The 15,973-nt window shown below is 38.8% G+C and overlaps 1 protein-coding gene across 7 annotated transcripts in view; it reads right to left on the bottom strand.

Moving 5' to 3' along the window:
• Nucleotides 1-15,973, bottom strand: part of acsl4a (acyl-CoA synthetase long chain family member 4a) — a 23,192-nt gene extending 7,219 nt beyond the window's left edge. The window contains exons 1-11 of one of the 7 annotated variants that reach the window (XM_057849736.1): nt 15,857-15,973; nt 11,994-12,145; nt 11,638-11,874; nt 11,379-11,556; nt 11,188-11,297; nt 7,916-8,054; nt 7,317-7,467; nt 3,377-3,500; nt 3,226-3,297; nt 3,011-3,150; nt 2,741-2,913 (exon numbers count right to left, since the gene is read on the bottom strand). In XM_057849736.1, the coding sequence (XP_057705719.1) occupies nt 2,741-2,913; nt 3,011-3,150; nt 3,226-3,297; nt 3,377-3,500; nt 7,317-7,467; nt 7,916-8,054; nt 11,188-11,297; nt 11,379-11,556; nt 11,638-11,874; nt 11,994-12,145; nt 15,857-15,899 (1,519 nt within the window). In that variant the 5' untranslated portion in view covers nt 15,900-15,973. Of the gene's footprint in view, nt 1-2,740; nt 2,914-3,010; nt 3,151-3,225; nt 3,298-3,376; nt 3,501-7,316; nt 7,468-7,915; nt 8,055-11,187; nt 11,298-11,378; nt 11,557-11,637; nt 12,146-12,307; nt 12,395-15,017; nt 15,136-15,197; nt 15,790-15,856 lie in introns of those variants that run through there. The other 6 variants (XM_057849737.1, XM_057849738.1, XM_057849740.1 and 3 more) reach the window with 6 other exon arrangements.

Genomic DNA, 15,973 nt, shown 5'->3' with positions numbered 1-15,973 from the left:
AAATTCTTTCTACATTATTTATAGTAGGGCTGCAGCTATCGATTAATTCGGCAGTCGATTAATTGATGAGCTAGTTAGTTCAAATAATCGACTAATCGGATAAGGAACATAAAAAAATTAAAATACCTGAGCTTAGCCTCAAACGGTATAAAAAAAATTAGATTAATGAGGATCCAAGGACAAAAAAAGAACAATTTGCTAACTTATATAGCAAAAGTCTGCTAGCTCAAATGCTATAAAATGCTAACGTTTTTTTTAATACGGCATCATTCAATGCTACGTACCAGTACACTTGAATGAAAGAATGAATATACACTGTTTGTTTTAATAGGGCATCATTCAACGCTACGTACTAGTACACTAGCTTGAATGAAAGAACGAATATACACTGTTATGATGAGAGGATGCGATAATAGCGCCAACTAGCTATTTTCAGTCAGCATTCAGAGGACTTTATTAGTAATATGTTCTATTTCTACTTTGCAGAACAACTGTTTCTACATCGTACAACGGTAGGAGTAGGGCTGCAGCTATCGATTATTTTAGGAGTCAATCAATCAACTAGTTCGAATAATCGGGAGATGGAAAACAATGGCTTTCTAAGATTGCACTTTCACAAGAGCATTAAATGCGAACACAAAATAAAACTTCCGAGTGTCTCCTCAAGCTATGCAGAAATGCACTTTCATTTAAAACTAAATTAAAATACCTGAGTTTAGCCTCAAACGGTATTAAAAATTAAATAAATGAATTGGCCAACTTGCATAGCAAACGTACGCTAGCTTAAATGCTATAAAATGATATTTTTTCTCTTTACAATGTTCTTAACAAATGGTTCAAACACATATTCCCACAAAAAAAACGGCTGCATGCAATGCATTAAAAAAAAAAAAAAACATTAGCTCAAACAAAAACTTGGCTTGTATTGGTCTTAACAGGGAGCAGCTGGATTGAGCCATTGGAAATGAGTTGTCATATTCACTGTTTCCACTAGAGAGCAGTTTATCCACCCAAATCAATAAAACTAAATGCAAACTCTTTCAAAACAATTTATTACAACATGACTTTAATTAAACGAATACTCGAAGCAGCAAAATATAATTCATACCTGTCAAGTTGTCTGGTTTCGGCGTAATTTGTACAAGTGAGCACTGTTTTTTAAATGTGTACGCCGTACGTTCAAAATCTTCGTGCATTACGTGTTTTTTTACTCCATTCTGATTTTGTCACCATTTCGGCAACAAGACAATGAACCAAATTGGTCTGTAACAGTTTGCTCGCGAGAATTGCACGTTGACCTAAACGTCTGCTTCTTCTGATTACGTGACTGCACTTGCACTTCCGCCACCATTTCGTGATTCGCAGTCGACAAAGTTGATACACAAACGTAATAAAAATATGGATGAACCAGCTTGTAAGAAAAGAAACTGTTGCCCACGGACGCCATCTACCAGAATGGGAGGCACAAACTGGAGAATACACAGGATGGATAAAAGCGTCTTCGAAAGGACCGCAGTATTCATTTTGCGTGCCGTGTGGATTGAACACTAAAATTTCGGCATCAGGATCTCAGAAAGCACTTCAAGACAAAAGGTCATCAAGATGCAGTCTGCAGAATGAAAAGCTACAAGCCTATCAATGAATAATTTTTACGGCAAAACAAAACCACGCACTCATCGGATGCTGTAAAGAAAGCAGAGATTTTATTCTGCCAATTTGTTGCTGCAATTTGCCTGCAACTATTGCTGATCCCTTCTCAGAATTAGCAAATGTTCCCTGACTCAAAGATTGCATCGGTAATGTAATTTAATTTTTTAATGTTTCATTTTTGTTGCATATTGCACGCTATATAAAAAATTGTAAGATTAGTCACCATTTTGTAAGGGCATACGTCACTATGATTGCCAACGGCCTCGGGTTGACAGGTATGATAATTTGAATCTTTTTTTAAATCGATTTACTAGAGTTAATCGATTAATCGTTGCAGCACTAATTTACAGTAAACTTTAATATTTTCAGCATACAGGGAATTAACTTTAGCTCTGCAATTGGCTCTAAAGTGTTGCCTAGTGAGACGTTATCAAGCAAACGTCGGTTTGCTCGGCCCAAACATCCTGACCTTGACACTGCAGATACATTACAGTGTAATGCTCTTTATTGCGATATTTCTAACTTTCATAGCATGAAGAAAAGCCAAGAATGTCATTTCTGGGACTAATCCCTATTTTGGTTACATTGTATTCTTCCATTTATAGTAACAAATGCACCGACAGTTTTATGCTTTTCATCAAAACTGCTTCAAGTGTGGTCCATTCTACTCTAGTGAAAGTCAACAGTGTTCTTGTCCTTGAAGTCATTTGAAAACTTTGTTGCTAACGTTGAAATGTTTGAAATGGAAGACATCAAAAGGTCAGATTCTTACAAAACTATTCTCATGAAACCGGTTGAGAGGAGGACTAACTTGCCCTTCTCGGAGGTACATAACCAACCGGTTTAGAGGAGCTTGAATTCTCGCTGGTTGGCAGGGAATCAAATGTTCGTTTTCTTCAAGCTAACTCTTAAAATACACCCAGCGTAAAGATTGGAGACCAATTTTTTTGTGACGGAGAAGAAAATATTCCCAGAAGTGTGATGAATAATTTCCTGCTTTTGTGCAAATCATTTGAAAAAAAAAAAAAGATAAAGCACCCAAAATTATTTTTATTCAAACTGAATAGCTTTTTTACAGATATGGCCTTACCCTCAGTGATGGTGCCTGCACCACAGGTTTCAGTGAGGCCATAACCTTGGCCGACAGGGCAACAGAAGCACACATTCATGAACCTCTGGGTCGCTGCGGACAGAGGCGCTCCTCCCGACAGCATCAACCGCACTCGCCCGCCCAGCAGCTTCTTCACTTTGGTGAACAACAGGCTACACAAGAACATACGAGTGTCACACCTTACAATTTCAAGTTCAACGTGTTGCTCAGCTTTCATTCCCCCCTATAGCAACATGAGAAAGTCCTTACGCATTGCAAAGTGGTGCATCGTAGCCTCTCATGATCTGCTTAAGTTTGTAGCGGTAGCCCATGTTGAAAAGCATCTTCTGAACATAGCTCATCTCTTGCACTTTGCTCATCACGTTCTTGTTGATGCGATCCAAAATTTCCTATTCATCGGGGGCGACAAGGGTTGAGAAAGCAGGAGATGTCAGAGCAGTGAAAAAAAACAACAGGATCTTTACCGGAACAGCTGCCATCAGTGTAGGTTTTAGCACAGTTGAGTCTCCCTTGCTTCCTCTCTTTATTTTGGAGGACTAAAAAAGAACAAAACCAACAATGGATGATGAGGTCAAAGGCAACGTGATGAATACAAGTTTGTGGAGACCAATTTACCTGATCTGACAGTGTGTGAGGGGAAGAGTAGCCAATCGGACATCCATATGTGACACAGCTGATCTCTGCGGTCATTTCCAGCACATGAGCCAGAGGCAGGTAGCCGATGTAAATATCCTTAGGGCTGAAAAAAATATGAGTTGGTTTACACAAAGCACTTAATTTCCCTTTTTAGTAATACAGTACTACTTTTTCCATTACTGAGTTCAGAAGTTATTGGTATTTTAGTCAGGCACCTTTTAAGACAGCCACAAGTCTATTAAGATAGGAAGTACTGTTACTGAGCACTTCATTTTTTGAGAAATAAGTGATGAAAGAGGTACTAGTTTCACATACTGAGGTTTCATTGCAAGGGTGTAGGTTTGCATAGGGACGGTAGGGTCATAACACAAGCAACCTTATTTACATTATATAATGACCAGTTATATAGGTCATTTAGACGGTCTTCCCTTATTTGTAAGACTAGCATTAACCCTACCATTATTAGGTGAATTATTTTCAATATGTTCAGACTTACATTTACCCTTTTCACTTTCTGAATGTGCTGATCAATTTTTCCCCCTTAAATGCATGTTCGATTAGCCCAGGCACACAGCCCCGACACAGACGATCTCGACAGCATGCTGCCTCCTCCGGCCCGTTTGAAGAGACTGAATATTACAAGTTTTTTCGGCTAGCAGCAGCCACTGTAAGTAATGTAAAAATGTTGTGGAGGTGGAGAACACACCACCGATTGTGCTACTGAAAGTCCGACCTGCATCAAAGTTAGCATAACATTAAACTGAATACACTAACCGGCAAAACTCGAGTAGGAAGCTGCTTCGAGAGGTGTCCTCCTGTAGGTGTTTTCTACTGTTAACATTACATAAACTGTGAGAAATGTAGTGAACCGAGGTTTACCCCTTCTCCCCAATTTTCATTTTTATTTTATTTAGATGGTCTAAAAGCGACCCAAAGGAGCTTTCAGTTTTTGTTGAATTGGGTTGTTCTTGTGGACAAAAGCAGTAGTGTTCTACCAGAACAAAGGCTCCATTTTTATTTATTAGGGCCTGAGCACTAAGTGTGGGAGAGCCCTATTGTAATGCAAAGGATTATTATTATTTATTCTACTTGGTAGAGGTGCACGATAATTATCGGTCCACTAATAGGAATTATGACGTCATCCCAATAAATCCGATAACATAATATCGGCCCGATTAATAATATTTTTGGCACGGTGTCGGATTGGGATTTGTGCGTTTGTTTCCACTCCTGTTTTTCCAGTACGCAAAGTTTAGTTACTGTCTTTGTTTTGTTCATTATAATAATGTTCATGTCGTCATGAAAATTCTGGTTCGATCAAAGGCAAATCTAAGCTGAATCAACCACTAGTATTTTTGACCTACTGGTCTTCAAAATCTCAGGTGAATATACATTGAAAAATTATATATATATATATATATATATATATATTATCGGTTATTGTATCGATATCGGCCTTGAGGAGCAGCAAGTTATCGATATCGGTTTTTAAAAAAATGGATATCGTGCACCCCTTCTACTTGGCAAATGAAAATGGCCAATTTGGAGGCCTGAACATGATCGAAAACTCACCAAAATTTGCACATACGTGGGGCGTCACGTAAATTTTGATAATTTTGCAAGATTGCCCAAAAAAATGTAACAAAATGGCTCAGTGGCGCCCCCTTGAATTTTTTTATAAAAAGGCTTCTCTATTTAGGTTTTTTCAACGTAGAGTGATGACATTTGGGGGAGTCGGTACGTTGTGAAAACCTGCTCAAAAAAAGTATTGCACCCATATTACAAACCCAACAGGAAATCGGCTATGTTGGATTGAATGCGAAATTTTTATCAATTAACAGGATGCACATTTGAGACCTTGGTGCCTAGGGAGTTAGTTGGATCCTCCTCAAAATTGGTGAGATTGCTCAGGAGACATGTGATCTTAAGTTCTCAAAAAAGTGAGTTTTCATTCCCGGCCTGACCTGGACGGGGGTGCCAAAGTCATCTTTTTCATATATTGCATGTATGTGAGGTATCCCAGCCTGAACACGACTGCATTCAAATATTGCCCATTAGGCCTGGTGCCCCCTAGTGGGAACAGGAAATACCCTTTTTTTTACGAGACAGGCTCCTCCTCCAAGGGAAAAAAAATCTATTGACCTCAAACCTGCATCAGGGGAGCCTTAAGACATGTGTTCAGGTGCCTGATGAAAAATGTTGAGGTTTCGTTGAAGCAGAGGGGTCCAACAGGAAAGTGAAAATGACAGTCGCCATTCCGTCTCGCCACAAATTCTGAACAGTCATAACTTGGCAGCCATACAACATATCTGCGCCAAACCTCCTGTGCTTGGTGAGAGCCGTACCCTGAAGGGACCTGTAGGGGTCATTTGCATCAACCCTACACCCAACTAGTGGCAATACAAAGTCACTCATTTTACCTGTACATGTCCAGTTCTTTTCAGGTTGGTCATTGTAGTTTAAGACCTTTTGTAAGACTACAATTTAAGGCCCATGTCTACACGTCTGTCTGTTGCCGTGACTCGACTATTAACGGAAGTAAAAAAAATTTCAGGGACTTAGGCAGCTTGTAGACCCACAAAATTTGGCACACTTAGTCAAATTGGCCCAATTAGAAGATTCATTTTGGTTTTGAATAAGGGCGTGGCTGCACAGCTCAGTAGCACCTCCTTGTTTGTAAGACTCTCTTCAATAGGGGCTTTTTCACCTAGGTGTGTGAATGTATTTCTAATCCCCAAAAAAGAGGCGAGTTCAGAGCAAGTTAGGTTAGGAGATGATGAGAGGAGACGATCTGCCACCACCCTAACCTGCATGACGTCCAAGTTGCGCCAAAGTGCGAGGGCCTGTTCAGTCCTGCCTGCAGGCTTAGTTTTTGTTATTCCCTGACTATTCAGTTATATTTTATTTATTTAAACAATGTTGAGTGGTTTTAAGACAAATGTTTACTTTTTGCATTCCTGGATAGTGAAGAGATTAACAAGTTTTTATTGAGTATGTTAATGTGATTTATGTTCAGATATTGCAATTTAAATTAATTAATTAGGTTCATATTCGTGAGAAATGTACCCTTAACCCCCATTCAATAATTTGTTTGGTTTTATAAATGTCCCTTCCCCAGCAAAAAGTGTACATGCAGGTTATGCTGTTAAATCTTCCCTACCAATGTTGAGACCAAACCCTTGTTTTGTGGCATCTTCTGTTATTTTGTGGCAATTTTGGAGTTTTATTTGTGTAAAATACTGTAAAATTTGGCCTTCAGGGAAAATCAATTACCAATTTATCAGAATGCTTCGACGTGTGCCGTTTTGATTAAAAAAACGTGAACAGGTAATACTTCCAACATTTCGACAAAATGTGAAAAGTTACCCTTTTTATCTAATTAAAGAGAAGCCAAGAACTGGGAATGGGTTAAACTTGAAAAAGACTTGACAACATGTACACGATTGTTATTACTCCTCTGCTGTGGTTTGGATCAGAAAAGTTACATGCAACCTAGTGTAGACCTTCTAAACATGATGTTGATGATTAAACAAATTAATCTAGCGAGGCTCTGTATGAATGCTGCGTGACACGATTGCTGAACATTTTGCTTCCTTATATCTATCTAATCACACATTCTGTCATCTCTGGTAGCTGGCAGATAAAAATAACAATCAGCTATTTGCGTGAGGCTCTTTTTTGCAACTATGTAACCAAGAAAACATGCAGTCCATTTTTTAATGGGACAGTAGTTGATTAGTCCTGTTTTTAAACTGTTCCAATCCAGATTTTACAGATGCCAAGAGGCTTCTACTTTTTTGTGTGACTGACACCTGTTTTTCCTTTCTTACACAGTCCATTTTTTAAAAATAAAACTGTAAACAGAAGTCAGTCAATGAATAAAGCTGCTTTGACCTGACTATTTAATATTTAAACTTACCCGAGTCCTGGAATGCGTTCACACTGGCCCGTCATCCCGGCAATCAAATTACTGTGGACAATTACGACACCTTTGGGACGCCCAGTGGAGCCGCTGGTGTACATAATCACAGCCAGGTCAGTGGGCTGTGGCTTCACAAGTTCTTGTCCCACTAGAAAACAAAAAAAACTTTTAAAATGTTGTCATTTTGATGTCAATAATTATTGCTATTTTATTATGAAAGTTCACTGGGCCTTTAGAACATTGTACCATGTGAAAAACAGGTGCATGAAACTTGAAAGAAAAAAAATGCCCATATGTAAAGAAACTTAGAAATCCATGTTGATACTCATGGGACCAAATTCAGCCTGTTTGGAATGAACCCCAAACACTTTTGTTGAAAAACTAAACAGAAAAACTACCCACAACAAACTTCACATTTGACAAGCTTGACAACTATAAATGCTTCATGCTGGAGAGCAAGTATACTTTATAAGATTACAGGATAATTAATTTGAGGAAGCTGAAGAAATAAAACCTCAAATGGTTTATGTTAATTCTTCCAGGTACTGCAAATGGTTAGAAAAAAAAAAAAAAAAAAAAAGTGAGAGAGAACGCACTATTTTCAGGCAGTGCGCCCAGATCTTGCACTGCTTGCATGCTGTGGATGGAGAGTCCTGCAGGGTAGCCCTCATTGTTCACTTTTTTCTGGTCCACATAGATTATGTGTTTCAGTTTTGGGATACTCGGAAGGACATTCTAGATAAAACAAAAGCAAATAAATATGTGACGTCAAAATGCTTTCACACTATTTACTTTTAATTCTGAATCCACTCATAGCGCTATAAAAACACAACAGTTTTCACTATCATTACTTAATGGCTTGTGTACAGTACATTAAAACTAAAACATTTCCAGGAACTGAAAAATATAAATCCCACAGATAATAAATTTCGCGCATGTGGGCAAAAATGTCATCACCAACCAGTAAGTTAACTTTATTCTGGTTACAGAATATGGTTTTTTTTGCCACATTTGCCACAAAACAAAGTTATGGCCTCAAAGGGCCTGCGAGAAATCATCTTTCAAAGCTTTTAGCATACTGTGAAGCCGAGACCCGTGTAGTGATTTTCTTGTTTGATTAGCTTTGAACATCATGATTTCACATTGAGGTGATTTACTAGGCTGTCTATTTGTGCAAAAGCTTGTGTGGGAGGAACTACATTCTCAAGATACTGATGGCAATAGATTTGTATTCGTAGGACTGGCAATTGGAGGAGAAAAGAATGTAAGGCAAATTAAAGCAAGTTTAAATGGGGACAGCGGATTTGCTGTGGCGACCCCTGAAAGGAAGAGCTAAAAGGAAAAGAACTAAATTTAGGCATAATTTACAGATGTCAATATTGAGCATTATAATTAGGGTTGGGCATCATTTTAATTTGAACGGTTCCGATTCCACGTTTTGATTCCTGTTCCAAAATTCTCGATTCTCATTCTTTTAATGGAAAAGGTAAAAAAAATTGCATAGTTTATAGTAATTTCTTAACTTCTCGATTATTTTTTAAATTTTATGAACTTTCAATTAACTTTGATATGAATTTCTCACAGGGCTAGTTTTAACTTGTATATAAATATCAGTCTTTGAACTTGAATATGACTAAGTTTCTTTACATAGTGTGCTTTTACAAAGATGTTTATTTTTCAAAAGCTCACAGAGAAAACATTTACACACATTCTTTTGCCTATGTTTTAGAGTGTCTTATGCTGCAGGCGTTTATTGTATTGCATCGCTTGTTTTAGGGGGTATTTCTCCAAGTTAGTTAAGGGGGGGGTTTTCTGTCCCTTGAGCTTAAGTTGACTGCTTTTAAAGTTTGATTCCTTTCTGAACTAATATATTGTTCATAAGTCCACAAGATGTCACTATTGTAACTCCGGACTCACAGTTTTTCTTAGGTTTTGCTATGTACGCTTCGCATCCCCTAGTGGTGACCTACTGGAAGCAGCAGGCAAAAAGAACATTAGTTGGAAAAGAATCCTCGACACGTACAGACGCTACACACCTCCTCTGCACTACACATTGTTGGGAACCCTTTATAAAACAAAATCTTTAAAGTTTTCACGTGTTAACAGAGGGTCTGATATAATTTCGGTGTGTTTGTTCTGTTGTTGTCATTTATGTGAAGCGAAGCAACACTTTTTTGTGCGAAGCTAAATTAGCCACTTCATTTGATTTGCTCGTAACGGAGCTCGTCTTCATGTGGTTTCTTGTTTGTGGTGTTTGTGTGGTTTCTTCTTCGTGGTGTTCGGCAGCTATTTATCCAGTGGTCAGGGCATCAAAACTTAAAATCGACGGTTCCAGGGGAACCGGAGTGTTATTCGCGGATCCCGTCGATGCCCAACCCTAATTGTAATGAGTCATGTATTCAATTTTTTACAGACTGGCGAACTGCTTTTTAGTCTTGAAATTAAATGTAATTTAATAGAACAAGATGTACAACTTAGAAGAACTAGTAATAATGCCATTGTAAATTATAGTGCTATGGGTCTGTGTAGAGGGAATCTTTGGGCACCTAACGATTCGATTACGATTCAGAGGCTCCGATTGGATTATAAATCGATTATTGATTTTACCCCCCCCAGCCCCCCGCGCCTTTAATGTGTTGTACATTAGTTCCAAAACTGTTCAAAAATATTCTCAGGCTAAACGAAACTAATATTTCATTATCAAGTTAACAGTTAGAAACAGTAAATAAAATACTCCATTCAATTAATTTAATGATGTGAATCAACTGTTAAAGTTGTTAAAATTGCTATCGTTATTCCGTAATTTCCCTTCAGTCTACTTTCGACATGTCAATATTTTAAAACTGTTTCTTCATTTAAAGATAGATTCAAGTCAAGATTTTGTCGATTTAGGAGTATTTTAGACAAAACTTTATTTAGGTTCGCTGCAACAGAGCCTTCTAGAGAAGTCTACTGCTTTAAGATGGCGGCTGTTTACAATGCGGCAACTACTAAATGGCAAGTCTCTCATTTCGCAACCATTCTCTTTCTATGTTTTAACACCGCCGTCGTCTGTCATCTTGCATCTAGTTCTACATATATGTGATATCTATTATAGCCATATATGTCCGTAAGTTTTTAGCAACTAGCAACTGGGCGTTGTTTGAAGCAGCTGTCGGCCGCAGTCAGGTATTATTGTTTTATTATCTAGCGCCATGAGTTGTACATGATATTTACTCTCGGTCCGTTCCTCATTGCGTCCTGAAGACCGCGCTGACTGTGTTTTAGTTCTGCTTTACCTGGTATAATTCAATAATCGGAATTTGGATGTTTGTGAATCGTTCTCGAATCTTCCACGGCCGAATCGCGAATAATCTAAGAATCGGACATTTCGCACGCCTCTAGGTCTGTGTGCCATTTTATTTTTTCCTCAAGGGGATGGCTGCGCTATACAGCAAATCCATTTCAACTGGGAGAGGTAGGCAGCGAATAATCGCTGCATGACCTTCCAGTCAAAATGAATTGGACATGTAGCTCTGCCATTGGCACTGAATGAAACGCACACCCCAAAAGAACGTGTTTCTAATTAAAAAAAAAAAAAAAAAAAACACCTCACTTAAGATACTCTCAATTAAAATGCTCTCAATTAAAAGTATCATTTCAGTAGATATAAAGGCTTATTTTGAGAATTTGTATTTGTTCCAATGGCATATTTTTTTCTTTTGTACTCAGTTCAGAAGTGGCACTTTTTTCCCCCAAATCCTCCAAGTCAGCCAGTCCTCCAGTTGAAACGAATAGTATGTATGTCGTCGTCAATGGCAGCGATGAGTTAAAGGTAACCACATGATCAATTTTTTAACTCCCTGTACTCATTAAGGGGTAAACTCACTTTTAGTTTGGTCTCTAGCAGCTCCGCACTAGTAACAAGATGTGAAACTCCAGTTTCATTTAGTCCAAAGGCAATTGCCTCTTCTCCCAATGTTGCATAGAATGTCACCACTGTTAAAGAAAAAAAAAAAAAAAGAGTGATTAATAACTGATGTTGTAAGTACACATCTTGAAACACCTAAGAATACACACATGGGAAATTATGTCGAAAGCACGTTTGGGCGGTGATCATCCACTCTGCTCTGGTCTCGCAAAAGATTGCAATGGTACTTTTGGGTTCCTGGCCAAGAGCTGCCAATCCTCTTCCAAACTGATTGACCAGGGAGTTAACTTGATTGTAGGACAGCCATTTATAATCACCAAGAATCAGCTAGGTAGAGTCGAGATGGAGAAAAACAGAAATCAATTAAGGTTAACTTGCCTCAGTTGAATAAATGTCTAAAAGTCTTACTTTTTTAAAAATCTTCCCATTGGGCTGTTTCTCGTTTTCTTCACTCAGCAACTCTCTGGTGCCAAGACAAGGCGAATCTCCAAAGCGTTCCACAGCGAACGTGAACAACTTATCTAGAGTGTCCTTGCCAGGCAGGTCTTCTTTAGCCAGAGACTCAAAGCGGTCCACACAACGATAAGGTCCCTCGGCACGGCCGGTCGTGGAGCGGGCTTTGACCCGCTTAGACATAGTGTTCTTCTGGCCAGCACCAGTGATGTAGTACCATGGTAGGAAGGAGAGGACAGAGTAGAGCCACACCACAAGGTGGACTGGAAAGAGGAGGACAGATTGGAGAGTATCTGACTGAAAACCCATACCGTTACAGGAGGATTATGTGGGGGTAGGGGAAGAGTGGCAGCGATGGGTCCTGCTTCAGGTGGGGCACTGCTCTTAAAAAGACTAGGGAAGAACGATGTGTCTTTGAAGCCCACAAATGGCCTGATGTCCCCCGCAGATATCAAGTCTTCAACTGAAACAAACAAAAAAGCCTGTCAAAAAGTGTAGATGACAACACGCACACTTTAATTCTCCAACAGAGCAAGAAGTAAAAATGCCCTTTCTCTCTGCACCCACATCTTTTGCAAAATTTCGACGTGTTTCCACCATATGTGCGCATTCGAAAATCAAATACCTGGTCAATTTTCAGCCAAGTTCTTGCTTTTGAGATGGATCAGGAACCTTTTCCCATGGGGTGAGATCTGCAACCTGAACAACATTTCTGATTGGATGACAACTTGCTAGAGCAAGTCCTATCGCTCTTATGAAAACAGTCATAGCAATTCCTTTGAATCCACATTTTTGCATCGTGTTGTGAGGAATCCCAAAGAAAAATTGACTACAGATTAGCTATGGAGAAAGCAAATGTCTTACGATGCATTTTAAAATTTCTACAAATATTACTACTAGTTCATCTAAATAGTGATTTGTGATTCACAAGTGCAGTTACTTCTATTTTGTCAGCACAGGAGCTGATACACACGAAAACTGAGGATTCCCCCCCCCCCCTGCGCATTACAATCTAGACTGAGTACTTTCTGTCCTAGGAACTAAGGGAAATGTCCTTGTTTTTTTGAGGGGGCCCTATAATGTACAGGATGTACATCAAAGCAGGCAAGACGTAATTTGAGCAAGCATCAATGCAAACAACCTGAGGCGCACAGTTCGGACTTTATTGGCAACATACAGTAAAAGTTGCCATCAAGGGTTGAGTGCTTTGACTGCTGGTTTACTTTTGTGCAACGGTTTAAAATTTTTTTTTTTTTTTTTTAAATTCCGGTATGCACCTTTGACGCAAATATGTTTTGGAAAAGTGGAAAAAATGGTTGCATTCTACCTTCAAGGTTGTGCCTTTCAACCTTAAATCTTACAACTAGATACATTTTGAAATTTTCCATTTTTGTCAAAAAAATTTTGGGGGGTGTCAAACGAAAGGTTCCCTGCATCGAGCAAGAATTCCGATTATTTAACTACTTGGTGTCGAATGGTCAAATGGTGGCAAGAATAAGATTACTAACAATGATTATAATTGGCCAGGGGTAGCCACGCACTCCCATAAATTTGTTGGCCTCCCAACTGGCCAGTATAATGTCAGATTGTAGTAGCTGTGGAACTTATTGTTGACTGGGCTGTTATGGAGTATGCACATTAAATCATTAGCAACTTTAAATATTATACAAGTAGGCGTCTGCTGAACTTTTTCTGACAGTTTTCTACTGGCCTGTTTACTACAACAACAGAATCAAATTCTGAAATTATGGCTTTTAGTTTTAGCGTGCCACCCCAAGATTTTAAGTGTCCCCATCTGGCCATCTCTATGGAAAATTTCTAGAGGCGCCACTTTTGCATTGTATGCAAAGCTACCCTCAATGACCAAATATGAGAAGAGGAAACACCCATGAAAAAGGTTTCGGATAAAATCTTTGGAAAATGGGAATTTGATTTGATCAAATTATTTGAATAGTCATCATCTAAAGCAAAGGAGGGACTTAAAAAATGTTTTAAAAATCACAATTTTGAAAGACTACTATAAGTCTCGTTGCAGAAAAGCATAATATTAATGAAAAATGTGATATACAGCTTGTTCATTACTACTTCTGATTTGATGTTATAGGCATGTGCCGGTGATAATGTGACGTTATGATAACCTTAATCCAAAAAACCAAAACCTTTTTCCATTAAACAGGATTTTTATTTTTCAAAACATATTAGCAAACTAAAATATAAGTATAATGTTAAGTTAAAATAACAAAATTACTTGAAATATTCTAAATAAAATGGAAATAAATGCAGTCCTTCAGGTGAGCCTAAACCCACAGCGCAACATTATGATCATCAGAACAAAAATACACTGTAATTGAATTATTTTCAATAATGGGCACGTGTATAACTTGTATCATGTTTACATCATACACACACTCTTTATTAACAGACAGTTGTTAGAGAGGAAGAAAAAAAAAAACATGGTTTTACCAACACCAGACACAGTAAACACGCTGAAGTAACTCCTAGCTGGTGGGAAACGTTCATGACAATGTTTAATGTGAAATCATATCGGAGGTGTTGCCTCCTCGTCAGCCACCCGCCGCACACGTTTTACATGTCGGTTGGCCCTCTTCCTCTAAGCCGCGGCAGTCTAACTTCTCTGTAGCCAAAGTATTCCCATACTAGCGATTTTGTTTTCTTTGATGGGGGTAAAATGTTCAGGAGTTTCAGCTTCTCCAGCCATGGAGGAGCAAAGCTGACTCACTGACACCGAGCAACAACCGTAGGGGGAGGATTGAGCCTTACAAATGTAAGCCTGGGATTTCTCCATGCATTTTTCGGACATAAAAAATAGCTAATACTTTCAGGATGGTATGACGGAAATTTTTTTTGCGGTTTTGGAACCTTGACATTTTCATACCGCGGTATACCTTGAAACCGGTGATTGGCACATGTCTATTTGATATTAATGTTTTTTTGTTTTTTTTTTTAAATAACTACTGTACTAAAGGATCATGAAAACTTGAATTCTTGTCTGTTAAGTTTATGCACACGATGGTCACAGTACATTTCATAAATCCATTTTCTATACTGTTATTTGTAGTTCTCTTAGGAATAAAATAACTAATGAAAATGCAATGTGTGGAACTGATACGTTTGAACTTTTTAGGCTCTAACCGCCTTTTTTCCAATAAATCTTACTTGGTTGTACTGTTCAGCTTCATTGTGCAGTCATAAGTTGTCAAGTGATGTCAATTCTCAATGACCATGAGAGCAAAACCAGACTATTCAACAGCCTCAGGACTAATCACCGTAAAAAATCTGATCAAAGGAGGTGAACATTAAAAACCTTAACTCACTAGCTGCCATTGATGGCGCCAGCAGACCTCCCAGTCCAAATGGATTGGACGTCTAGCGCCGTCAATCCAGTCCTGCTAATTTAATTCAATTCAATTAGATGTCCGTATTTGGCAATGACAAGCAACGATTTAAATCTCCGCGAAGCTCCTCCAAGCAAGCCCTTTAATTAAGTATCTCACCACCTCAAACTGTGAAGGTCAAGTTCTCCTCCTTAGTAACCTCTCTGGTGATCAACTTGCTAAATGAACCACAAAATAGTTTGTGACAAGTTAAATAAAATGAGGCGAGAAATGTTTCAAATTATTCTCGCGTGGGAGCGGAATTCGTTCAAGTAACACGTACATGATCAGGAATAAAGACATTGCGTTAATAATATGAGATAAAAGACATAAAAGTAGTAAATAGCACGTTGTTCCCAAAATAAAGACGCATGTGGTGGATGGAACATCGGCCGACTCATATCCGTGGGATGAATGACGAATATGATGGGACTGAGGCTATCTTTGTATGACATCATTATCCGACTCTTACTACATTTCCCGTTCACTTGCGCCACAGAAAAAGACCCACCGCCACCTTATTCGTGCCATAATTTGAACAACCGAGCGGTAACATCGGCTCTTTATTGTCAAGGCGAAACAGACAAAAGCCGGTGTTCCGCTCCGGTTTGCCCGCCAAACAACGGAGATTGGAACAATTCGTCCTAAACCAATTGTACGCTTCCCTCTCACATTAGGCGTCGTTTTAATCTACAAACGGTTAAAGTCGATAATAAGATTAGAAGTGGGTGCCAAGCAAGTGATAGCCATCGTAACTGACAGCATGGCAGCAGTCTTACCTTTGGCACTTGGAAGCCGGCTTGTCGTGACTCGTGTCTCCATTCAGAATGACCGACAGTTACCTCTGCTAAGGACTCAGGAACCCGGAACTACTACGTCATCTGATTCCATTTCTC

Source organism: Corythoichthys intestinalis, chromosome 11 (assembly GCF_030265065.1).
Source record: "Corythoichthys intestinalis isolate RoL2023-P3 chromosome 11, ASM3026506v1, whole genome shotgun sequence".
Classification (NCBI taxonomy): domain Eukaryota; kingdom Metazoa; phylum Chordata; class Actinopteri; order Syngnathiformes; family Syngnathidae; genus Corythoichthys; species Corythoichthys intestinalis.
This window is presented reverse-complemented; position numbering and strand designations above follow the sequence as displayed.